At 36.5% G+C, this 25,785-nt stretch overlaps 4 protein-coding genes and 1 pseudogene across 6 annotated transcripts; 4 read left to right on the top strand and 1 right to left on the bottom strand.

Annotated features, from left to right (window-relative positions):
• Nucleotides 1-2,778: 2,778 nt before the first annotated feature.
• Nucleotides 2,779-4,294, bottom strand: LOC120768238 (techylectin-5A-like). Of its 2 annotated transcripts, none has more exons than XM_040094825.1 (4): nt 4,153-4,294; nt 3,990-4,084; nt 3,300-3,920; nt 2,779-3,192 (listed from the first exon to the last, which is right to left on the bottom strand). In XM_040094825.1, the coding sequence occupies exons 1-4, from the start codon at nt 4,246-4,248 to the stop codon at nt 3,057-3,059; spliced, it is 948 nt and encodes a 315-aa protein (XP_039950759.1). In that variant the 5' UTR covers nt 4,249-4,294; the 3' UTR covers nt 2,779-3,056. The 2 variants fall into 2 exon arrangements, with proteins under 2 accessions (XP_039950759.1, XP_039950760.1); XM_040094826.1 differs by having other exon boundaries at nt 4,159-4,294.
• Nucleotides 4,295-6,865: 2,571 nt separating this feature from the next.
• On the top strand, nt 6,866-8,193 carry LOC120768237 (techylectin-5A-like). The gene is made up of 5 exons (XM_040094824.1): nt 6,866-6,988; nt 7,060-7,154; nt 7,223-7,294; nt 7,363-7,944; nt 8,015-8,193. The coding sequence occupies exons 1-5, from the start codon at nt 6,893-6,895 to the stop codon at nt 8,151-8,153; spliced, it is 984 nt and encodes a 327-aa protein (XP_039950758.1). The 5' UTR covers nt 6,866-6,892; the 3' UTR covers nt 8,154-8,193.
• Nucleotides 8,194-9,927: 1,734 nt separating this feature from the next.
• On the top strand, nt 9,928-10,863 carry LOC120767719 (piggyBac transposable element-derived protein 4). Its single transcript, XM_040093915.1, has one exon. It carries the CDS (start codon nt 9,928-9,930, stop codon nt 10,861-10,863), a length of 936 nt encoding a protein of 311 aa, XP_039949849.1.
• Nucleotides 10,864-11,592: 729 nt separating this feature from the next.
• On the top strand, nt 11,593-25,546 carry LOC120767718 (annotated as a pseudogene).
• Nucleotides 17,373-18,708, top strand: LOC120768236 (microfibril-associated glycoprotein 4-like). 2 transcript variants are annotated; one of them, XM_040094822.1, is made up of 5 exons: nt 17,373-17,515; nt 17,593-17,687; nt 17,758-17,850; nt 17,919-18,500; nt 18,570-18,708. In XM_040094822.1, exons 1-5 carry the CDS (start codon nt 17,426-17,428, stop codon nt 18,706-18,708), a joined length of 999 nt encoding a protein of 332 aa, XP_039950756.1. In that variant the 5' UTR covers nt 17,373-17,425. The 2 variants fall into 2 exon arrangements, with proteins under 2 accessions (XP_039950756.1, XP_039950755.1); XM_040094821.1 differs by having other exon boundaries at nt 17,426-17,521.
• Nucleotides 25,547-25,785: the final 239 nt, after the last annotated feature.

The following is a 25,785-nucleotide window of genomic DNA, read 5'->3' as shown; positions in this document are numbered from 1 at the left end:
TGGTTCCGAGATAGACGAAATTATCTACGACTTCGAAGTTATGACTGTCAACAGTGCCGTTGAAACCAAGTCGGCAATACGACGACTGTTTCTTTGATAACAGAAAACATTTCGTCTTGCCCTCGTTCACTACCAGTCAAGGATATCAATATCATCGGCATATGTCAGCACCAATATACTCTCATAAAAGATAGTACCTTCCCTGTTTAGTTTTGCAGCTCAAATTATTTGCTCCGGCACGATAGGGAGTCGGCTTGTCTCAAACCTCGTTTGGTATTGATCCTGACAGAGCTTTTGGTATTGCTCAACCTCAGTTTGTACAGCCGTATTAGTTTTACGGGAGTACTAAGTTCAGAGATGGTAGCATAAAAGCAGCTTCTTTTCGTGCTTTCAAAAGCAGCTTTGAAATCAACGAAGAGGTGGCGTGTGTCGATTCTCTTTTCACGGGTATTTTGCAAAATTTGGCTCATGGTGAATATATGATCAGTTGTTGATTTTCCTGGCCACACTGATAAGGTTCAATCAGTTTGTTGACGGTGGGCTTTAATCTTTCACGCAATACGCTCGATAGAACCTTTTATTCGCTGTTTAGGAAGCTTATCCCGTAGTAGTTGGTACAGATTGTGGATTGAGCAGAGCACAGATAAATTCCAAATGTCGGGCATGCTTTCTACAAAGAAGCTGATGCTAATGCATGCTTCTTACCAGTTCTTCACCGCCGTATTTGAATAGCTCGGTTGGCAATCCATTGCCTCTTTTGTTGTTCTTCTGATGAGTAATTGCTATTCGAACTTCTTCATGGTCGGCCAATGGAATGTCCGCTACATCGTCATCGATTGGGGAACTGGGATCATTTCGAGATTTCCTTAGTTGAATTGATTTCTTACATAATTGACCAAATTTCCGTGCCTGTGATCTATGAAAGTTTCAAGAGTATAAAATATTTGGTTATACCCGAGCTTAGGCCTATTTGTATTTTATTTTTTTATATTATGAATTAATTGGTAAATGTAGCATATCTTAATATCTTTAAAACAGAGAGACATTCCAAAAAAGAATGGAGTCATATTTATAAAACTCTAAGACTTCCCTTTCGCATTTGCTAAAGAAAATTTTAGTGCTAGTACATATAAAGTACAACAAAAACAAAATCATTATTTTCTCTTTAAAGTGAATATTTTTTTAGAATAGTTAGAATAATCCGATAATTTCGAAGGTAATATCATAATGCCACTCTCATATAGAGCCTTGTTCCTATCGCCAGAAAGCTGAGACAGTTGTGTTTCAAAAGCTTCTTTGAGTAAAAGGTAATAGATAGTAAACACTTGTTGCCGAGTTCGGCCACAATAGCGGCTCACCGCGATGTTGCATAATTATCGTGTAAAATCCATGAATTGTTCTCCACTATACCGGCTATTTTTGACGGATATTTTTTTGCAAGCGCTTCAATACGGCCAAATAGAACTGCTTATTGACAGTCTGTTCCTCCGGGAAAACTTCATGGTGCACCAAACCACGAATAATATCGAAAAAAATACTGAGCATCACCTGGATTTTTTTTTTTTGTTAGTTTCGGCTTCTTCCATTTCTTACTCAAAATATCCATCAAAATCAGTCGAATGAACTTGCTAGAGTTTGCCATGTCTTTAAAGCTTGTCTGACGATTTTTAAGCACCATATCCTTCACTTTTTAATATTTCCATTAGTTGAAAGAGTCGACGGTCGTCTAAAACGAAGCATGCCTTCAACGAGCTCTCGACCGTCTTTGAATGCTTTCGATACCCGTAGGCGTATATATTTGATAAAACTAAATAACTAACATTCGCAAAGATTCCGCACACGAAATTTGGTTAAGAAACGAAACGAAATTTGAGACAAATTCTTTGTCCGATCTCTTTAGCCATTGTAAAAATCGCAACGCACTACTGAGGTGTAGCGACTCAAGGGGGTATTCTAGTCTAAGAATTTGAAAAAAATCGATTTTTTTTATATTTTCAAAGTTTATCTATTCAAGAATATGTGTTCAAGAGGATTTTCCAAATTCAAATTATTTTCGGAGATATAGGCATTTTTCTGACCCGGCATCCAAACTGGTTCGGCCGGAACTAATCGAACAAAAGACTTTACACGAAACTTTAAACGCGTTTTTCTCAAAACTGACTTTTTCGGAACGATACCCACGATTTCTCAGGTTCTACTGAACCGATTTACTTGAAATTTTTATAGAGTCTTCTTTATAGGCTTGTCTATGGTTGGAACAAGCCCCATCACCAAGTTTTTATTTTTATTATTTTTAAAAAACTCGAAATAGTCAGAAAAAGTGATCAAAAAGCAATTTTTTTTCAGACAGTCGCCATTTTGTGAAAATAATTTTTTCCCACTTTTTCGTAGCTCCGACCATTGCGACATTATTCTAGATTAATAATCGTTCTTTTTGGTTTCAGATTACTAGGAGGGTTGAAATCATGGGCATGGTCACGTGGAAATTTTTAGAGACCCCCCACTTCGTCAGCTCATAATTTTTGAAATTTTTTACTTTTTTTAGTTTTTAATTTTTTTCTGTACTCTTCTAAAATTAACAAATAACTAATAAAAAAGGGACAATAAAAATATTAATTGCCTTTTTTTTACGACACTTGAAAAATTACCTGAAATTCATGCTTCTAGACTATAATACCCCTGTTTGCCAGCTGCTGTAAACAAATTGGTTGACAGATCGCGCTCATATTTGGCATATTAATTAAGAACAGTTCAACTTAAAAAAATACCTTTGTGAAATATCATTTACCGGGGAATTTATTTACAGTTCTCGTGTGTCTTTTTGGCCCACTGTATATATGTAAATTATATTATAAAACGATTGTTTTCTTATGGAATTAAAATAATCAGAGATTATTTTCAACACTTATACTGTACTGTTTATAAAACATTATACTTAAATTCAATTATTAAATTAGTTATAATTTACTGCCTGGCGCGAATTTGCCCGAAAACTTTAACGTCAGTAATGTTTAAAACCTTATGGAGGCTAAGGTTTTCAACTGCAAACCGCCAACTCAGTGATACTTCGGTCTTATAGCCATATGCACATATTTAAGGGAGTAGTAATGTCCACGCCAGGCATGCCACACTACGCCTTTGGCATACTGATCCTTCGGAAACTCTCCTCCTAAATACAGACCGTTCAGATTACTGTAAATAAAATGTAATAGGTAAATATTTAAATATGAAACATAATTTTATTTGACAACTTCATATGATAGAGTATTATTCGTAGCTATGATAAAAACGTGTATTACCTGGCATGACATTTCTGATACCACCAAGCGCCCGTATATAGTACTGCACAGTTATCACTATTTTTGTCGTTATGACTATCTTTAGTGGTGAATTTTTCACCGCGATGGGCAGAGAACGAGTCACCGGCCGTGCCTGAGTATTGACCAAGCGCAATTAGCTCATACTTATCTTGAGCATTGCCTATAGCGAAACTCTCGTACTTAGCAACACGTTTCTCATTTTGAAAATCTTCTAATTGAAACCAAAGCTCATGAGATCGCGAATGGGTCAATGCATGTACTTTATCCAAGCCGAGAAAGAAATTGGCATTCAAATCGCCGAAACCGCGTTCATACTCAACCCACTCGCGATAGAAGTCGGTGTCGTTGCTTTGCCGACGTTGAATTATAGTCCATGGTTCGCCGCCATTGGGATCACGTAGGCAATAAACATAGAAAGAGTAGTGAAGAAATTCGGGCAAGTGAAGTTCATAAACACCACTCTCCGCATATTTCCCGTTTTCTTGACTCATCGCTTCGGTACACGATGCTGGTTTCTTGGTAGCAGGAGGCGCTGATTCCTGATTCTTCTTTACTTCACTTATAAGCTGCTCTTTCATTGCCATTAATTCACTTTGCATACTAAGAAATAAAAGAAATAATAATAATTGTTAGATTTTATTAATACTCAATTAGTTAAAAATAGTTTACCGCAAATTATAATTCTCTAATTTGAGGCTCAAGAGCTCCACCTTGTTGACAGCGCTCTTCAATAAATCATCGTCACAAAGATAGGTGAGAAATGGCTAAATGGAAAGCACAAACAAATTATATAAAATGAGTTTATTTTAATAAATATATAAATGGAAAATACCGCTACATTGGCGCTACTTTGAATAGGTGCCGCACAATTCCCCGAATACAAAAGATGCCCACACAAAATGGACAAGAATATCAAACGAAGCGTCATTCTTCACAATTTCAATCAAACTGAATGCGAAATTGATGACTGTGTCTTAAATACTCGCTTTTGAGTGAAGTATTGTCTTGTTTTTATAAATTAATTACTCGACTGAGGCGGTGATTTGGTTATCAAATCTGTGTATATATACTTATGTACTCATTCGTCGGGACTTTTTATTAAAAGAGCGGAATCAATCGTATATTAGCACTGTAGTGGTACTTCGCAATTGCCGGAAGTGCAGTCTTCGGTGCAGTATCGATGTGTAAGTATGCACTCAAGTACTTAGGAAACAGCTGAAATACGAGGACGGTCCGATTTGTTATGGGTGTTTCTACGGATTTTAGAAAATTGGGAAAAGAACAATATAATAAGCAATTCGATTCTAGTTTTTCGAAGCGAAATCGCGCAGTGACTCGCCTCGAGTTTAAATGTGGTTGCACATCGTTTATTGGTAACGCCTAGGTGATCTGAAAATGAAGTACCACCGATCGAAGCGGCGGCACATAGCAAAGGCACTAAGCAAAGACAGCTAGAGTTATAACCTGAGCCACTGTAAAAATCCCTGTTTAGATGAAGGCTTTACATAATTTCCGTTCTTTTTATGATCTTTAAAACTGAAAGACATTTGAAAAAAAAATTACATCGTTATTACACACCGCTAAGACTTCCCTTTCGTATTGCCTAAAACGAACTTTTGTGCTAATATAAGGTCTAATAAAAAGAAATCCATTATTTTTTCCATTAAAGTGAATATTTTTTTAAAATAGTTAGAAAATCCGATAATGTTTTAGCATTTCGCAGGTAATATCACTAAACCACTCTCATATAGACCCCTCTCCCTATCGCCAGAAAGCTGAGACAGTTGAATTTCACAAGCTGCTCTTGAACCAAATTTTTCACTAGCGAAAGCATTCGCCATAGACAGTAAATGATAGTAAACACTTGTTGCCAAGTTCACATTATAAGGAGGATGTATAAGGCCCTTCTAACCAAGCTATGTGCGCTGGCGTTGTAATAAAGGAACACGATTTCTCTCCTATTGCCCAAAGCCGGCGGCTTCTTGGCGAATTCATCGATTCATGTCCGAGTTCGAAGTTTGGTCGTAGTTGATTTTCCCCTGCCTATCATCAAACACACAACAGAACCTTCCTGTCCATTAATCTTACCTCACATACTGCTTGGTCCGGCTCACCGCGATTCGAATGCGATCGTTTTTGCTTGACATTGTCTACTTTTCAAGACTAGTAACCATCCACAGATGCTGCGAAGCACAGAAACGAATTCGATCAATAAGGTTTGTTTACGTTAACTTAAAATATGTATGTACTATATATGTAAGTAACTCCAAACGGTTTTGTATGCAAAGTTGCTTATACTTCGGACTTGACGAGTTCCATTACCTTATCCATATTTTCGGTGAAGCCAAAATTGCCTGAATCATAGCATTGGCAGACATAGCGTTAACCCGGATTAACTGCATTAATCAGAAATTGGAGACGAACTCATAATCAACTTAACTGAATTAATCCGGATTAATTCAGGTGTTAGTGAAGATAACTCCTCGATTTACTGAGCGGTATTGCTCTTTCTCAATTTTTCTTAAATCCGAACAACCTAAAGTACGAGTCAGATTAGTAACAATATATTAAACTCAGTGGCTAGGGGGGGGCGAAGGGGGCCGTCGCCCCGGGCGCAACATCTTGGGGGGCGGCAAAATGATCTTCGCTGTTTTTTAATATTCAGAAAAATACTTCAACAAATTTTTTACTAAATTTATTATAAAAGATAAAGAGTTGTACACTCACAATGTAATCATCTGAATAGCAATGAAAAATATAAATTTTTACTCGAATACTCTTCAGTCTTTGAATTAGTCTTATATCTTTTGGCTTATATCTTTCTTAAAAATAGTGATAGAACTTAAAAATGTAATTTTCTAGCTTTTTCTAGCGACGTGTCACTCTCACAGTTACCCTCTGCTTTGAATGTAACAAATACTTTTATTTCTCCAAAATTTCAAAAATGGCATTTAAAAACTCCAATTCGGGCAAAAATTCCTGCAAATTGTGTCAAAAGTGTACAAGATATAGGGCGAAAATGGATTTTTTCTATGGCTTTTAATATGTCTTGCAAATTTGTTATTTACCGTATTGTGAGAATTTTGGAACTTAAGAATTTGCGTGGCTTCTAGATCCTAAATTTTATATACTTAATATCGAAGATATTTTGTAAAAATTCACTTTTATTCGAACCACCTAATGAAACTTGTAGGTAGGTAGATAAAGGGGGGCGGCAGAACATTCGTGGCCCCGGACGTCCGAAGTTGTAGCTACGCCACTGATTAAACTTAACTTGCAGTAGTGTTGTCATAGGGCAGTGAGGCTCAGCGCATTATCGAACCGTCTCGTATTTAAGCTGTTTCCTAAGTATTTGACAGCATATTTACAAATCGATAATGCCCTCAATTGCGAAGTACCACTTCAGTGCTTATTTAAGATTGATCCCAGTCTTATAATAAAAATCCCCCACGAATAAGTGTATAAGCATATGTACAAAGAACTGATAACAAAATCATCGCCGCAGTCGAGTAATTAATTTATAAAAACAAGACAATTCGATTTCGTATTCAGTTTGACTGAAATTGTGGAGAATGGCGCTTCGTTTGATATTCTTGTCCATTTTGTGTGGGCATCTTTTGTATTCCGGGAATTGTGCAGCACCTATTCAAAGTAGCGCCAATGTAGCGGTATTTGCCTTTGTTTAAATTTAATAAAATAAATTAATTTAAAATTTTTCATTCTTGTCCAATACATTTAGCCACTTCTCACCTATCTTTGTGACGATGATTTGTTGAAGACCGCGGTCAATAAGGTAGATAATTTGAGCTTGAAATTAGAGAATTATAATCTGAGGTAATCTATTTTTAACATATTGAGTATTAATAAAACCTAACAATTATTTTTTTTTGTTTATTTCTTAGTATGCAAAGTGAAGTTCTTCGTGAAGTAAAAACGAATCTCGAATTGTTAGATTCGAAAATTACAACGAAGTGGTAAGCAGCTAATATTTATTTCAAAATTTCTAAAAATTCGTACCAATAAAAAACTCTTTAAACTTTAGTAATGAAGCCAGCAAAAATGTGGTTGCTGCGCCCCCTGCAACTAAGAAACCATCTTCTTGCACCGAAGCGATGCGTCAAGAAATAGGGAAATATGGGGAGAGTGGTGTTTATGAACTTCACTTGCCGGAATTCCTTCATCACGCCTTCTATGTTTATTGTCTTCGTGATCCTAATGGCGGTGAACCATGGACTATAATTCAACGTCGACAAAGTAACGAAACGGACTTCTATCGGGGGTGGTTCGAGTATGAACACGGTTTCGGCGATTTGAATGCCAATTTCTTCCTCGGCTTGGATAAAATACATGCCCTGACGAATTCGCGATCTCATGAGCTTTGGATTCAATTGGAGGATTTTGAAAATGAGAAACGAGTTGCTAAGTACGAGAGTTTCGCCATAGGCAATGCTCAAGATAAATATGAGTTAAGTGTGCTTGGTCAATATTCAGGCTCGGCTGGTGACTCGTTCACTTATCACCGCGGCGAAAAATTCACAACTAAAGATAGTCATAACGACAAAGATGCTAGCAACTGCGCGGTGCAGTATGCAGGAGCTTGGTGGTATAAGAAATGTCAAGCCAGGTAATATAACCGTTATCTAGATATCACATTTCACGTGAGGTTCTCCTATTAATTTATGTATCACTTACAGCAATCTTAACGGTTTATATTTAGGAGGAGAATTTCCGAAAGATCAGTTTGCCAAAGGTGTTGTGTGGCAAGCTTGGGGCGGATATTATTACTCATTCAAATATGTACATATGGCTATAAGACCAAAGTATTATTATTGAAATATTTTTTTTAGTAAATGAAACTTAGAAAAATAGTGGACTTTATGTTTTGGATTGAATGTTTTTCGAAAGGCGTCTTGAGTTTTTTATGGCACACTTTTTGCTTGAGCAACCTTATGATGCATGATTTTTGCGAATATTGATTGGCTCCAATTGGTAGGTGGAAGGGGCACCTTTTCCATATTTGTCGGGTACTAGGTCGACTTTTGCCTTATTTTGGGTCCGGCACCCGGTTGCAATGCAACTCCACATTGAACTGACAAAGTTTCAGTTCTTCTCGCATTTGGGTTTAAGCCACAACCATCACGATCAGGTTGGTGCGAACTCCAAAGGCTCCTGCTTCAGTGGTAGCAGAACTAAGTCTCTGCTTAGATTTCGTGGCCGAAACTACTGCCAATTGAGTCTCCATACAGTACTGGACTGAAACTCACAGAGCGACTTTATCTCCTAATAATATGTGGTATTGCCAAAAACAGATAAAAGTGGTTTAATACTACCTCAAACACCCGTTTAACGCAAGATATTTTAGCAAAATTAAATGAGCGTATAATATTGGCTATACTATAGTTTAATATTAAAAATATTTGAAATTGTTCCACGAATTACCCCAAGTTCAATACAATGTACTACATGTAAAGATTTTCATTATTCTAATAGACCTTATGGCGAATACGTCAGACAGTGTATGAGCTATATATTTATCCCTCCGATGTTCATATGGGTCTGGCCAGACCCATTCGATCTTTAAATGTATGTAGATCTTTTATTTTTAATATCTGAGGCTTCTTAGTCCATGACTTCCTAAAATGTAGTGTGCTAAACACAATGAAGTAGCAAAATTAAGATTTTTGCTATATTTGTTGTAAAAATAATAATTTTAAACTAATTTCGTTTATTAAGCTCACATGGGTCTGTGCAGACCCCTATAAGCTTCTCATGTAAATTGGTTAACCGTTAGGTGTAAACAACTAAACTGTTAGCGGAGGCAGCGGCAGAGATAATTTTTTAGTTGACATTTGACAATTGAAGTGAACACGTGTTTTTTAATTAGTGGGAAGTGTTTTTTTTAAATAAAATGAAACAAGTAAATATGGATGAAGTTGATGTGTTGACGCGTTTGCTTCGTAAGCTAAACGCAGCAAATGTGAGTCCGGCACAAATTGAAGAAATTATGGGACAGGAGTCCGATCCATTTGAAACAAGTGGCGACGTAGAAGATGATGAATATTTTCCAGATGAAGATGACTTCGGTGAAGCATCAGATATAGAACAGGAAATCGAGTTAGAGGCTGTTCTGGATGAAAACAATGATGATATTGAGGATTTGTATAGAGAAGCTATCGCCCTTGAGGCTTCAACTACAATGGAATCATGCAGCACATCTATTACCCAGGGCCTTATATACAGGTCGAAAGATGGTAGAATGTGGAATTCAAATCCTCCACCACCTGGAAGGCCTCGTTGTCACAATGTTACAACTTTCACTCGTAAAGGGCGAGGAGCGTCACCGAGTCATAAAGCTCTTTTCAAGCTATTGCTGTCTCCTGAAATCGTAAGTATCATTGTGGGGGAAATCAACAGAAAAGCCGTTGAAGCGTTTCGTCTATGGAATGAAAAGCATCCCAGTAATAAACAGCGTTCTTGGGTAATGACTAACGAAGACGAAATGTATGCTTTTTTTGGGATGCTACTTATTGCTGGTGTATTCCACTCGAATTCTCAGCCAGCGAAAGAATTGTGGGCTAGCTACAATATGCCAATTTATAAGGCCACTATGTCATTGAATCGGTTCAAGAGCTTAACTACTTTCATCCGTTTCGATAACAGTGGTACTCGTGCTGAGAGGTTGAAGCAAAGCAAAACTGCTGCCCTGGACGATGTATGGCTCATGCTGATGGCCAATTTAGAGAAAGCATACACTCCTGATTGTCATGTAACCGTCGATGAACAGTTATTTCCATATCGTGGGCGCACTCGATTCACCCAATATATTCCGAGTAAGCCGGCAAAATATGGCATGAAAGTGTGGTGGATTTGTGACTCTGTTTCAAACTACCCTTTGAAAGGTATAATTTATACTGGAAAACCACCAGGTGACCAGCGAGAAACGAATCAAGGTGAACGGGTCGTCATGAAATTGATGCAAAATTATATGGACAGCGGTAGGACTGTTTATGCTGACAATTTTTTTTCAACATACAACTTGGCAGAAATGTTGATGAATCGTAGAGTGGCTTTTGTCGGTACCGTAAGTAAAAATAAGACCCTCATTCCGCATGAATTGCTTAACCCGAAGTGTGATGTTAAAAGCACTTTATTTTGTTATCACAATAATAATATCGGTCTGTGCTCGTATATGGCAAAGCCGAAAAAGCCAGTAATTATGTTATCCACTGCCCATTACCGTCAAAGCACCGATCCATTGAAAGGATTCAAGCCAGATCAAATTTTGGACTACAATAAATTTAAAGCGGGGGTAGATACAATGGATCAAATGTTGACTGGCTATTCGTGCAAACGCTCGACAAACCGTTCGCCACTGGCAATGTTTTATAAGATGCTGGATATTGCCGGTTTGGCCTCATTCATCATCTATGACGAGCTGAATCCGGCAAAGCAGAGTGATAAGAGGCGCTCATTTATCATTGAATTGGTACGGCAGCTAGTTATTCCACATATGACGAAACGGGCGACTAACCCATTAGTATGAAGGTTTGCTCATATAAGACAAGCAATGAATCTTTTCAATATCAAGGTGAGTATGAATTATATACACACCTACATATATCTCCGCGTATAAAGATATGTGTATGCATGTATTCATATTTACTAATTTAAAATAAATTATTTCAGCTACTTTTAGGTACCGGAATCTTGTCCATCGACATCAGATGCAACACAGCAACAATCATATGCTCAAGTTGCTTCAAAACGGTCATCGTGCTACCGTTGTGCTGCTTCTTCTTCGAAAAAGCGACGTAAAACTCGTTATAACTGCAGCAAATGTAATCGTCCCATATGTCTTAATGAACATTCCATGCAACTATATAGTTGTAAACCCAATTGCTCTTCATAATTAATACTAATCCGTTCAAATAAATAAATAAAATTATTTTTAAAACCGTATTTCTTACATTATTTTTATGGGTCTGGGCAGACCCTTATGATGCACTTACCACATCATAAGGCACCGAATATCGGAGGGTTATATATATATAAAATTGCTTAAACTTCGATGATCTGGTTGACTTTTTAAATCTGAAGGGTTTCTCAGCTTTGTCCTGGCAAATTTCAAAAGTATGGAATGTTTGGCTTCACCCGAACTTTGCTCTCCCTAACTTGATAATTCTAAATTTAGTGGTTGCATTCGTTTAAATAAGGTATTATATAACATCGTGTATTATAAATAAATTCAATATTGACAGGAAATATGCTTTCTCACACCTGATGCATCTCTGCTGCATGTGTTAGTGATTTGTTGTCTCGGGTGTAGCCGAGTCTGAATAACATTTGGATCGCTGCCTTCCTCACACGTCGAGAATACGCTAACTCTCAGTCAAGCTACAGTCATAGAAAATGGCGCTTCGTTTTCAATATTTGTGCACAATATTTGGACATATTTTGTACGCAGTGAATTGTAGCGTTTCATTACAAATCAATTCCCAACCAGTGGTAATTATAAACGTACATAAGTTGAGTGTTCTAGTTGTAATGAACAAAATTGGGAAATAAAAATATAAAATTATTTTAATACAAACCAAGAATGATAGTGTAACTTTGTGACAAGCTAAAACATTAACGGAATAAGCATTAAATATCCTCTTTTGTTCATGACTTCGAAAATTGATCCGCTTTCCTGGCAAATGTTAGTTAAGATAGTAATGTAATGTGTATTTTCTAATCTCTATTTCCATCATCCTTGATACACATATAAAAAAGGTGATATAAAAAAAATGGATTTAATTTTACAACAGTAAATAAAATTATATAAATATAAATTATTTATATTAAAGTTATACAGTGAGATGAAGGAATGATATTAAGTATGAAAGTGACTCTAACACTTATAATCGGATCTGTTCTATGTAGAAAAGAAAATAAGAGGGAAAATCGGTTATAAATTTCGGTTAATATCAAATATCTCATGCAAATGCGGCATTCTTTTCAGCAAAGTTTTTCAGACACCAAGAAATATATTATATATGAATTATCTGCTGTTTGTTAATAAGTATATAATAAACATTGTAACCATATACCTGTGAAATTTCTTACAAATATACAAAAGCGAAAGCTATGTGAAATTTGTGATGACGATTATAATCTGAAGTAATTTAGTTATTGGTTTTTAATATGGGCTAGAAGTTTTTTTTTTAATTTTTATAACTGGAAAGTGATTAGGTAGCACTGAAAGAGCAGCTTTGTGAAGTAAAACCGAAGCAGTTATTGTTTGACCTTAAAATTATAACAAAGTGGCAGGTAGATAATCTGTTGCAAAATTCGTAAAATAATCGTATAAGTTATGAATTTTTACTCAAGTAATGAAGCCAACCAGATACCAAATTTGGTATCCTCGCAAAACTAATACGGCTGTATCAACTGACTTTGAGCAATACCAAAAGCTCCGTCAGGATCGGGAAGGACCTTTCCGAGCCCATAAATACCAAATGAGGTTTCAGACAAGTCGGATCCCTATCGCGCGACTTCTCCAATCTACTGACAGAGAATATAATTCCGTGGTTTTGAGGTGGTGGAGGAATCATCACCGTACACAGAAATACAAACATATCTAAATGTATTGCAGAAAACGATTACGACAAAGACGTATTGTATTTATTCCACGTTTCGTTGACAATCACGGAACCACTCTTCACACTGCGCTTTCACAAATCAATCACTACTATGAAGAGTCCTCACATCTGCGTTTACTGTCCGAAGTGAGCAAACATGGCGCCCATTGCGAAGAAAGCTTTCGTATGGAAAGGATTTCATGCAGGATATAACTCCAACGGTTCCAGCGGTCTTTGGGATACCTACTGCTTTTGCTATGTGACGCATCTTCACTGAGCGGTATACTTCGTTTTCAGATCACCTAAGCGTCACCAATAATCGAATCGCCGACGAATAAGAATATATACACAGATTTGATAACCAAATCACCGCCTCGGGCAAATAATCTATATATAACATACATAAAAAAGTCGTGTTAGTTACACTATTTATAACTCAAAATATTTGACTAAAAATTAGTGGGGAGGTAGCTTAGAACCATGGGATGGACATAGAATATTTTTTATTTCTTTATTTTCAAAGTCAATACATTTCTTAAATACCAAAATTGTACTTCAAATCATAAGCAGTCTGTGTGGGCATCTTTTATACTCAGGGAAGTGTTCGCCACCTATTCAAAGTACCGCAAATGTAGCGGTATTTGTCTTCTTTTTAATTTTAATGAAATAAAATAAAATAATTTTAATTTTTTTATTCTTGTGCAATTCATTTAGCAATTTCTCACCTATCTTTGTGATGATGATTTATTGAAGAGCGAAGAGGTCAGCAAGGTGGAGCTCTTGACCCTCAAATTAGAGAGGTATAGTCTGCAGTAGTACATTTTTGTATTATAGAGTATTAAAAAGACTTAACAGTATTTTTGTTTTCCTTAGTATGCAAAGCGAATTAAAGACAATGAAAGAAATTATACGTGAAATAAAGAAGAATCAGGAATCAGCGCCACCTGCTACCAAGAAACCAGCATCGTGTACCGAAGCGATGCGTCAAGAAAACGGTGAATATGCAGAGAGTGGTGTTTATGAACTTTATCTGCCTGAATTTCTTCGTCATCCTTTCAATGTTTATTGCCTACGTGATCCCAATGACGGTGAACCATGGACTATAATTCAACGACGAGAAAGCAACGACACCGACTTCTACCGCGAGTGGGTTGAGTATGAACGCGGTTTTGGCGATTTGAATGCCAATTTCTTTCTCGGCTTGGACAAAATATATGCCCTGACGAATTCGCGATCTCATGAGCTTTGGTTTCAATTGGAGGATTTTGAAAATGAGAAACGAGTTGCTAAGTACGAGAGTTTCGCCATAGGCAATGCTCAAGATAAGTATGAGTTAATTGCGCTTGGGCAATATTCAGGCACGGCTGGTGATTCGTTCTCAAGCCATCGCGGTTCAAAATTCTCCACTAAAGATAGTGATAATGACAAAAGTATTGGTAACTGTGCGGTAATATTTACGGGGGCTTGGTGGTATCGGAAGTGTCAACACAGGTAATTCACATTTTTATCATAGTTATTAATGAATTTCTATCATATGAAGTTTTCAAATAAAATTATGTTTGACATTAAATTATTTAACTATTATTTCTTACTAACAGCCATCTGAACGGCGTATATTTAGGAGCAGAACATCCAGAAAGTCAGAATCGCAGAGGTGTATCGTGGTCTTCCTGGCGTGGATTTTATTACTCCCTCAAATATGTACATATGGCGATAAGACCAAAGTAATATTACTCAAATGGTGGTTTGCTATTGAAAACCTTAGCCTCCATAAAATGTTAAACATTACTGACGTTAAAGCTATTGAAACAAATTTAACTTAGCATAATGTTTTATAAAACTTTACATATTCTATTTACCAACAAATAATACATTGTGTGAAAAAAGACTGTTCCTTTTATTTCTAAAAACAGTATAGAAACTATCGTTTCATAATGTAATTGTTTTTCGAAACGGTTTCCACTCTCCAAGGAAGAGTTGTAAGAGAACATTTTTCATGTCATTCGCTATCGCGCTTTGGAAGCTTTTTTTTTATTTTTTCTAAGGAAAACTGTCGAAAAAAGGGCAAATTTCGATGCTTTTTGTTCAAACCGCCGCCATGTTGTCAAAGATCTTTTTGAAATTTTTGTTTTAGATCAAAATTACGGCCGCAACCGTGGACATCGTACAGCACATTGTTTTACGCGTCATTTCAACAATTTATTTTATTATACACCCAATAAATAAACATAAAAAAATCATTTTGTGTTCGTTATGAATGAATTTACTTATAAAAAATCGGACTGATTAGTTAATGCCAACAAAAAACAAAATCGCGAAAATTAGTAATTTTACGGAGAGTCACACTGAGGCGATCCCTTAAGTCGGTACATCTCTGTACTGCGTTGCGATTTTTACAATGGATAAAAATAAATGCGAAATCGTGTCAAATGTTCGAAAAGGCTTAAAGTGATTTAGTTTTATCAAAAACACAAGGCTATGTGTGGTACCAAGCCTTCAAAGACGGATCATTGAAAATAAAAAAATACAGCTTCTGCAAGAACTGAAATCGATCGATCTTTCCAAGCAACATCGCTTAGCACTATTGGCTCCTGAAAAATTCCAAGAAGATCCGACTTTTTGAGCCAAACTTTGTTCAACGATGAGGCTCATTTCCGGCTCAATGGGTATGGAAACAAGTAAAATTGCCGCATCACGGACGAAGAATAACCTGAAGGGAATCAAGAGCTGCCATTTTATACAGAAAAAAAAAACGGTTTGGTGTCGTTTTTCATATTACTTCAAAAATGATGGCGGTGAGAACGTAGCCGTCAATCACTAATCGTGCCATGATAACTGATTACTTGATGCCTGAAATTGAAGCTCGTGATCTCGGGAGGATTTGGTTAAAAAAGACGGCACCACTTCCCACAAATCGCATCAATCAATATATTTATTGAGGGGACACTTTGGTAAGTGGACAATTTCACTTTTTGGGCCGATCGATTGGTCACCTAGATCATGTGATAACATACCGTTAGATTTACCAGTCGAAATGCTCGAACGAGCCATCGGACATTCATGGACTCAAACGGATGGACCATATAAGACGTAACTGCGGCCAATATTTGAAAGAGATAATCTTCAAAATTTGCCATTTATCTTTCGAATGATAACAAACATTTCTCTACAAATTTGTAGTTTCTCTGTTTTTTTAAGTAAGGAACCTTGAAATAGATCATTCTTAATAATATTTTTAGTTTGCTATAGATAAACCGGAGTTAATACAAGTATATGGCAACAACAAGCCTATTCTGCACAACGAAATTCTATTAAACTCCATCCAGCAAAGCAGCATACATACATACCTTTGTTTAAATTGAGGCTTCTCAAAGAGTCTTATATTTGTTATACATTTTGCTTGCTTTATTTTTTTTCGATGGGCAATAACTCTATTTAAGAGGCGCAACGTCTGTTTTGAGGTCTGACCATCGCGGCTATAGTCTCCTCATATCATCAATTCTCTCCAGTGAATAATTTTTTAAGCATTGGAAATAAAAGTGGGTCAGTATGAGCTGAAATCTGGAGAATACTGCAAAGGGTGCAGAAGTTCGTTCGAGCCGACGCGTTGTTATGGTAGAATAACACTATTTCTTCGTCAAACAGTACCGTTTGTCGGCAATTCGGCTCATACTCAGAAATTTCTTCAAATTGCACTTATACAGCTTTAAATATTGCTATGAAGTGGCTTCAAGTTTGCTTTTATTGTTCAATGTATGCAAAAGTAAGTAAGAAGGCATTACGCCGGAACCTTTCTTTTGCGAAATATTTCATGTAGGAACTCAAGGAACCACCAGGGCTTAGAAAAAACCTTGTGCGCCAACATCTGTCCAAATGAAATTCCTGACAATATCGACTTCTTAACATAACCCTACCAAACATCAGTCGCGACCGATCGGGATGAGTCTATACCGTATACAACATAATCTTTCATTTCACTTTCAGTGCACTGCGCTCTGCCAAAAACTATCGTTGATTTACTGACCGATATTGCTCTTTCTCAATTTTTCATAAATCCGACAAAGCTAAACTACGAGTCAGATTAGTAACAATATATTAAACTTAACTTGTAATAGGTTGTCATAGGGCAGTGAGGCTCAGCGCATTATCGACCCGTCTCGTATTTCAGCTGTTTCCTAAGTATTTCAGAGCACACTTACAAATCGATAATGCACCGAAGACTACACTTCCGGCAATTGCGAAGTACCACTTCAGTGCTAATATAATAATAGAAGATTGATCCCAGTCTTATAATAAAAATCCCCGACGAATAAGTGTACAAGCATACAGTACAAAGAATTGATAACAAAATCACCGCCAGAGAACGTATATTATACGTTCTCTGTCACCGCCTCAGTCGAGTAAACAAGACAATTCTTCACTCAAAAGCGAGTATTTAAGACACAGTCATCAATTTCGCATTCAGTTTGACTGAAATTGTGGAGAATGGCGCTTCGTTTGATATTCTTGTCCATTTTGTGTGGGCATCTTTTGTATACCGGGAATTGTGGGATACCTATTTCAAGTAGCGCCAATGTAGCGGTATTTGCCTTTGTTTAAATTGAATAAAATAAATTAATTTAAAATTTTTCATTCTTGTCCAATACATTTAGCCATTTCTCACCTATCTTTGTGACGATGATTTATTGAAGACCGCGGTCAATAAGGTGGAGCATTTGAGTTTAAAATTAGAGAATTATAATCTGCGGTAATCTATTTTTAACTTATTGAGTATTAATAAAACCTAACAATTATTTGTTTTTTTTTTTATTTCTTAGTATGCAAAGTGAATTAATGGCAATGAAGGAGCAGCTTCTTCGCGAAGTAAAAACGAATCTCGAATTGCTAGATTCGAAAATTACAACGAAGTGGTAAGCAGCTAATATTTATTTCAAAATTTCTAAAAATTCGTACCAATAAAAAACTCTTTAAACTTTAGTAATGAAGCCAGCAAAAATGTGGTTGCTGCGCCCCCTGCAACTAAGAAACCATCTTCTTGTACTGAAGCGATGCGTCAAGAAAACGGGAAATATGCGGAGAGTGGTGTTTATGAACTTAATCTGCCTGAATTCCTTAATCACCCTTTCTATGTTTATTGTCTACGTGATGCCAATGGCGGTGAACCATGGACTATAATTCAACGTCGACAAAGTAACGATACCGACTTCTATCGTGGGTGGTTCGAGTATGAACACGGTTTCGGCGATTTGAATGCCAATTTCTTTCTCGGCTTGGATAAAATACACGCGCTGACGAATTCGCAAACACATGAGCTTTGGTTTCAATTAGAAGATTTTGAAAATGAGAAACGTGTTGCTAAGTACGAGAGTTTCGCTATAGGCAACGCTCAGGATACATATAAGTTAATTGTTCTAGGTCAATATACAGGCTCGGCCGGTGACTCGTTCACTACTCATCGCGGCGAAAAGTTCACAACTAAAGATAGTCATAACGACAAAGATGCTAGCAACTGCGCGGTGCAATATACAGGAGCGTGGTGGTATAAGAAATGTCATGCCAGGTAATTAACCGTTATCTAGATATCACATTTCACGTATGTTTCTCATATTAATTTATGTATCACTTACAGCAATCTTAATGGTTTATATTTAGGAGGAGAATTTCCAAAAGATCAGTTTGCCAAAGGTGTTGTGTGGCAAGCTTGGCGCGGATATTATTACTCACTCAAATATGTACATATGGCTATAAGACCAAAGTATTATTATTGAAATATTTTTTTTAGTAAATGAAACTTAGAAATATAGTGGATTTTATGTTTTTGGATTGAATGTTTTTCGAAAGGCGTCTTGAGTCTTTTATGGCACACTTTTTGCTTGGGTAACCTTATGATGCATGATTTTTGCGAATATTGATTGGCTCCAATTGGTAGGTGGAAGGGACACCTTTTCCACAGTTGTCGGGTACTAGGTCGACCTTTGCCTTATTTTGGGTCCGGCACCCGGTTGCAATGCAACTCCACATTGAACTGACAAAGTTTCAGTTCTTCTCGCATTTGGGTTTAAGCCACAACCACCACGATCAGGTTGGTGCGAACTCCAAAGGCCCCTGCTTCCGTGGTAGCAGAACTAAGTCTCCGGTTAGATTTCGTGGCCGAAACTACTGCCAATTGAGTCTCCATACAGTACTGGACTGAAACTCACAGAGCGACTTTATCTCCTAATAATGAGTGGTATTGCCAAAAACAGATAAAAGCGGTATAATACTACCTCAAACACCCGTTTAACGTAAGATATCTTAGCAAAATTAAATGAGCGTATGACATTGGCTATACTATAGTTTAATATCAAAAATATTTGAAATTGTTCCACGAATTACCCCAAGTTCAATACAATGTACTGCATGCAAAGATTTTCGTTATTCTAATAGACCTTATGGCGAATACGTCAGACAGTGTATGAGCTATATATTTATGTATGTATATATAAAATTGCTTAAACTCCGATCATCTGGTTGACTTTTTAAACCTGAAGGGTTTCTCAGCTTTGTCCTGGCAAATTGCAAAAGTATGGAATGTTTGGTTACACCCGAACTTTGCTCTTCCTATCTTGTTAATTCTAAATTTAGTGGTTGCATTAACATAACATATTCTATAACATCGTGTTTTATAAATAAATTCAATATTGACAGGAAATATGCTTTCTCACACCTGATGCATCTCTGCTGTGTTAGTGACTTGTTGTCTCGGGTCTAGCCGAGTCTGAATAACATTTGGATCGCTGCCTTCCTCACACGTCGAGAATACGCTAACTCTCAGTCAAGCTACAGTCATAGAAAATGGCGCTTCGTTTTCAATATTTGTGCACAATTTTTGGACATATTTTTTTCGCAGTGAATTGTGGCGTTTCAGTACAAATCAATTCCCAACCTGTGGTAATTATAAACGTACATAAATTGACTCTTCTAGTTGTAATGACCAGAATTGGAAAACAGAAATATAAAATTATTTTAATACAAACCAAGAATGATAGTGTATAACTTTGTTACAAGCTAGACCATTATCGAAACAAGCTTTAAATATTCCTTTTTCGTTCGCGACTCCGAAAATGTATCTATTTTCCTGGCAAATGTTAGTTAAAATAGTAATGTAATGTAACTTTTGTAATCTCGAGAATAAAAATAGTGGTGTAAAATATAGGATTTAATTTTATAATAGTAAATACTGTAAAAAAAATATTTATACTAAAGTTATACAGAGGAATAAGGAAATAAAATCAAGTATGAATGTGTCTCTAGTACTTGTAATCGGATCTGTTCTAGAAAAGAGAAAATCGGTTATAAATTTCGGTTGATATCGAATATCTTAAGCAAATGCGGCATTATTTTCAATAAAGTTTTTCAGACACCTCGAAATATTTCGTTAATTGAGATAATTTAATGGGTTGTCGAAAAAGTCTTTTCGTATTTCTAATCAAACTTCAACATATTTTTTTATATGTATAATAATATAATAAAATAAGCAAATATGTATCATTTTGGTCGACCACTTTTTGTAATTTTTCCGCTAGAGACATTATTCCATCAGTGTAAATCGAAATTTCGAAATTTCCAGAACGTAAGCAAGAGAACCATTGTGATACAGCATCGTCTCCGTAAATTTGACAAGTTTCATTAGGGGCTTGCATGGCATTCTTCCTTTTTTTATACAAAAATTTCAAAATATAGTGATTTTCTACATTATTTTCACTCATTTTTGAACAGCTGTGACTTTTTTCAACTTTCCCGAATTTGATTTTTTGATTGGTTAAATGAAGCTTAAGGTTTTTTCTTTCCAACACTATATGGTATGACACAGTGATTGGTATCACTGGAGATATATAGTATAGTATGGTACTTGTACGACTGCATCGAAAGCTATTGACAAAATGCGAAAAGAGAAAGATATATGAAATTTGTGATGACGATTGTGATCCAAAGTAAGGACTGTAATTTAGTCATTGGTTTTTAAAATGGGTTACAAATTTTTTTTTTTAATTTTTATGACTGGAATTTGATTTATTATCACTGAAAGAGCAGCTTGTTGAAGTAAAACAGAAACATTTATTATTTGACTTAGAAGTTACAGAAAAACGTATTGCAAAATTCGTAAAATAATCGTATAGTTATGAATTTTGACTCAAGTAATGAAGCCAACCAGACACCAAATTTTGTAGCCTCGGAAAATTAACATGGCTGTATCAACTGACTTTGAGTAATACCAAAAGCTCCGTCAGGATCAGGAAGGATCTTTGCGAGCCGTTAAATACCAAACGAGGTTTCAGACAAGGCAGATCCTTATCGCGCGACTTCTTCAATCTACTGGTAGAGAAAATAATTCCAGCTGCAGAACTAAATAGAGAAGGTACCATCTTCTATAAGAATGTATAGCTGCTGATGTATGCCGATGATATTGATGTAATTGGCCTCAACATCTGCGCCGTTAGTTCTGCTTTCCCCAGATTAAATAAGGAAGCGAAGCAGATGGATTTGGTAGTGAACGAGGGCAAGACGAAATATCTCCTGTCATCAAACAATCAGTCGCGACTTGGCCTCCATGTCACTATTGACAGTCATAACTTTGAAGTTGTAGATAATTTCGTAAATCTAACACCATCAGCCTAACAACGTCAGCCTGGAAATTCAACGTAGAATAAATCTTGCGCTGAGAAGTAAACTCCTCTTTCGACGAACAAAGACCGAACTCTACAAGTAACTCATCATCCCCGTCCTGCGATATTGTGCAGATGCACGGACGATGAACAACAATCTGATGAGGACAGCTTTGCATTGAAAAATATGTGTGAAAACCCCAGCAGTCACATATATTTCTTGGCTTTTGTGTATGCGTGGTTTTGAGGTGCCGGAGGAATCATCACCGTGCACAGAAATACAAATATATATATGTATTCAATAACTACTATGAAGAGTCCTTACATCTGCACTAGTTGCCCGAAGGGAGCACACACGGCACCCATTGCGAAGAAAGCTCTCGTATGCAAAATATTGCATGCAGGATATAACTCTAGCGGTTCTAGCGGTCTTTGGGATACTTACTGCCTTTGATATGTGGCGCATCTTGAATCAGCGGTGTACTCCATTTTCAGATCACTTAAACATCATCAATAAACGACTTGCGACCTTATTTAAACTCGAGGCGAGTGTGCCCTACTAGAATCGAATTACTTATTATATTGCTCTTTTGAACATCTACATCTAATCGGACCGTCCTCGTATTTCAGACGTTTCCTAATATAAATTACATACAAAGTATTTGAGTGCACACTTAAATATCAGTAATGTGCTAAAATAAGATTGATTCCGCTCTATCAATACAAATCAGCGTGGCATTAGTATATACTATATACAAAGATTTGATAACCAAATCGCCACCTCAGGCAAATAATCTATATATAAAAGATATTTATAACTCAAAATATGCTGAACCGATTTGATTGAAAATTAGCGGGGAGGTAGCTTAGAACGAGGGACGGACATAGTTCAAAGTCAACGCAATTCATAAATACCAATTCACAAATACCAAATCATAAGAAGGTGTTCAAAATTAATGTAAGAATCAATTGAAAATTTTATGACTTCAAAAAATGAAAGAAATAAGTAAAAAAAATAACAACACAGAGCTAATGCGGGAGACCACTATCTTCATATCCACGCATACTTAGCATAAATATGGATAATACTGATTGTCGCTCCTGAACAAGGCAGTTTGTTTTTAGGACGAACCCGTCTGATATTTTTAATACCAAAAATTGGTCATTGACATTTTCGATCGTCAAGAAAAAATGCATTGCGGCTGCACCGAAGCCTTTGCTAGTAACTATTTAAGGCGTAAAAGGCCAGGATGAAAACATTTTAATTAGCCAGTCATTAAGCAAACCATAGATGTTTTAGACGTTCATAGTTATTAAAAATTTTAAGAATATTTATTATTACCATAAACTTAATGGAAAAAAGAATATTTATATATTTCATATGTGATACATGAGGTCATTGCTGGATCCATATTTGTTCATACTTAATCTAATGCTGTTTGCTGTTTTGTTGTGACGGCGTTGTCCCAACTGTTGTAATCGAGCCTCTAAATCGTCAGTTGCTGTCAGGCGACATATGTTAAAGTCTCCAAGTACTACTGATGGTCCATTAAACCGCTCACTTATCTGACGGATATTATTTACTACTGCTCACTAAATTCTGGCAGTCTATACATGGTGTTCCTGTACACAAGTGATAATGAAACTGTCGAATTGTTTACGTTTAATAGTTGGTAAACGTTTGCTGAACCTGTGACGTTCCTTGAGAATGATCCTTCTGATAGATCTGGGCAGCGATCTTGTTTAGAGTATATTATAAGGCTGTTGGCCGGGCGTCACCGGGAGGATCTTGTGCCTCTGGCCTCTAGATGAACCGCAACCTGAGCGTATGTTCCACCTTGGCTTTTATGTATCGTGATGGCTTCAGCTGAAATGACAGAGAATTGTAACAGTATTCCATATCAAATTTCGTGAAGATACCACGTCAAATGTGAAAGTTTTCCATACAAGAACTTGATTCCGATCGTTCAGTTTGTATGGCAACTATATTTTATAGTGGTCTGATATCGACAGTTCCGACAAATGAGCAGCGTTTTGAGGAGAAAATAACGCTTACAAAATTTCAAATCGATATCTTAAAAACTGTATATATACAGACAGACGGACGGACAGACAGACAGGCGGACATGGCTAAATCGACTCAGCTCAACATACTGTTCATTTATATATACACTTTATAGGGTCTCCGACGCTACCTTCTGGGTGTTACAAACTTCGTGGCAAACTTAATATATCCTGTTCAGGGTATAAAAAATAGCATAACAATTGCCGTGTTGATAAAAAGGTCTATTGTAATTTAACACATATAGAAATATTTTCGAAGCATTGCACTTCCTCAAAAATAATAATATTGCTAAATATTGATAATGGTAGAATAGAGCTGCAACCAAATACGCAGTATAATGGATCATAACAGGCTCAGTAATCTATCGATGAAATTTATACCACGTGCATCCTAAAAGACTGATGTTTCATAATGTACACTAGACTGACAGTCGATCGGACTCCAGTGTGAAATGATGGAGCCGTGTTTCTATTGTCACACACCGACGCAAAAATTCGGTTTTATTTCGATTAGAGAGCTTTCAAACACTCCTCAGAATTAGTTAGTTTTGTTGGATTATGAACTTCTTCTCTTTAGGGCGTCCACTACTTTCATTGTCCTCGATGCTCATTTCGCCTCTCCACAACTTGGCAAAACAATTCTTCACTTGAAAGCGAGTATTTACCACATACATACATAGTTATCATATTTTGTTTGACTGAAATTGTGGAGAATGACGCATCGTTTGATATTCTTGCCCATTTTGTGTAGGCATCTTTTGTACGGATATTCGGTGAATTGAGGGGCAACTTTTTCAAGTAGCGCAAATATAGCCGTATTTGCCTTCTTTTTAAATTTGAAATAAGTTAATTTATTTTAGATTTTATATTTTTGTGCAATTCATATAGAATGGCTCTCTTTCTGGCGATGATTTATTGAAGAGCGCGGTCAACAAGGTGGAGGAGCTCTTGAGCCTAAAATTAGAGAATTATAATCTGCGGTAATCTATTTTTATATTATATAGTATTAAAAAGACTTAACAGTATTTTTGTATTCCTTAGTATGCAAAGTGAATTAATGGCAATGAAAGATCAGCTAATACGTGAAGTAAAGAAGAGTCAGGAATCAGCGCCTCCTGCAACCCAGAAACCGGCATCGTGTACCGAAGCGATGAGTCAAGAAAACGGGAAATATGCGGAAAGTGGTGTTTATGAACTTTATCTGCCTGAATTTCTTCATCACCCTTTTAATGTTTATTGCCTACGTGATGCCAATGGCGGTGAACCATGGACTATAATTCAACGTCGACAAAGTAACGATACCGACTTCTATCGTGGGTGGTTCGAGTATGAACACGGTTTCGGCGATTTGAATGCAAATTTCTTTCTCGGCTTGGATAAAATACACGCCCTGACGAATTCGCAAACACATGAGCTTTGGTTTCAATTAGAAGATTTTGAAAATGAGAAACGTGTTGCTAAGTACGAGAGTTTCGCTATAGGCAATGCTCAGGATAAGTATGAGTTAAGTGTGCTTGGGCAATATTCAGGCACTGCCGGTGACTCGTTCACTACTCATCGCGGCGAAAAATTCACAACTAAAGATAGCGATAATGACAAAGATGATAGCAACTGCGCGGTGCAATATACAGGAGCTTGGTGGTATAAGAATTGTCATGAGAGGTAATTTAACCGTTATCTAGATATCACATTTCACGTGAGGTTCTCCTATTAATTTATGTCTCACTTACAGCAATCTTAACGGTTTATATTTAGGAGGAGAATTTCCAGAAGAGCAGTATGCCCAAGGTGTTGTGTGGGGAGCTTGGCGTGGACAATATTACTCACACAAATATGTACATATGGCTATAAGACCAAAGAATTAATATTGAATTATTTTTTAGTAAATAAAACTTAGGCATATACTGGATTTTATGTTTTTGGATTGAATGTTTTTCGAAAGGCGTCTTGAGTCTCTTTGTTTGGGTTAACTTATTTCTGTAGGAGGTTACATCTTTTAAAAAGAACATGGCTAAATTGAAGATATTCCTCACACTTTCCGAAGGGGTCTCTTAGACGTCTGAAAGAGAGAAGGCTTGTATCGAATGAATAGTTTGATTTTTGTAATTCTCTTAAAATCTCCGAGTTAATATGCTA

The sequence above is a fragment of the Bactrocera tryoni genome, chromosome 2, assembly GCF_016617805.1.
Source record: "Bactrocera tryoni isolate S06 chromosome 2, CSIRO_BtryS06_freeze2, whole genome shotgun sequence".
Taxonomy (NCBI): domain Eukaryota; kingdom Metazoa; phylum Arthropoda; class Insecta; order Diptera; family Tephritidae; genus Bactrocera; species Bactrocera tryoni.
The sequence above is the reverse complement of the archived record's forward strand: the minus strand, read 5'-3'. Positions and strand labels throughout refer to the sequence as shown.

What these genes read in the sequence shown, in the direction of transcription:
- LOC120768238 (XM_040094825.1), bottom strand. Translation starts at nt 4,248, where the DNA reads ATGACGCTTCGTTTGATATTCTTGTCCATTTTGTGTGGGCATCTTTTG. An exon ending in TTAGAGAATTATAATTTGCG is followed by an intron (nt 3,921 to 3,989) that starts GTAAACTATTTT and finishes TTTATTTCTTAG; the next exon opens with TATGCAAAGTGAATTAATGG. An exon ending in TATCAGAAATGTCATGCCAG is followed by an intron (nt 3,193 to 3,299) that starts GTAATACACGTT and finishes TTTTATTTACAG; the next exon opens with TAATCTGAACGGTCTGTATT.
- LOC120768237 (XM_040094824.1), top strand. Translation starts at nt 6,893, where the DNA reads ATGGCGCTTCGTTTGATATTCTTGTCCATTTTGTGTGGGCATCTTTTG. An exon ending in TTAGAGAATTATAATCTGAG is followed by an intron (nt 7,155 to 7,222) that starts GTAATCTATTTT and finishes TTTATTTCTTAG; the next exon opens with TATGCAAAGTGAAGTTCTTC. An exon ending in TATAAGAAATGTCAAGCCAG is followed by an intron (nt 7,945 to 8,014) that starts GTAATATAACCG and finishes TATCACTTACAG; the next exon opens with CAATCTTAACGGTTTATATT.
- LOC120767719 (XM_040093915.1), top strand. Translation starts at nt 9,928, where the DNA reads ATGTCATTGAATCGGTTCAAGAGCTTAACTACTTTCATCCGTTTCGAT.
- LOC120768236 (XM_040094821.1), top strand. Translation starts at nt 17,426, where the DNA reads ATGGCGCTTCGTTTGATATTCTTGTCCATTTTGTGTGGGCATCTTTTG. An exon ending in CAAGTAGCGCCAATGTAGCG is followed by an intron (nt 17,522 to 17,592) that starts GTATTTGCCTTT and finishes CAATACATTTAG; the next exon opens with CCATTTCTCACCTATCTTTG. An exon ending in TCGAAAATTACAACGAAGTG is followed by an intron (nt 17,851 to 17,918) that starts GTAAGCAGCTAA and finishes TTTAAACTTTAG; the next exon opens with TAATGAAGCCAGCAAAAATG.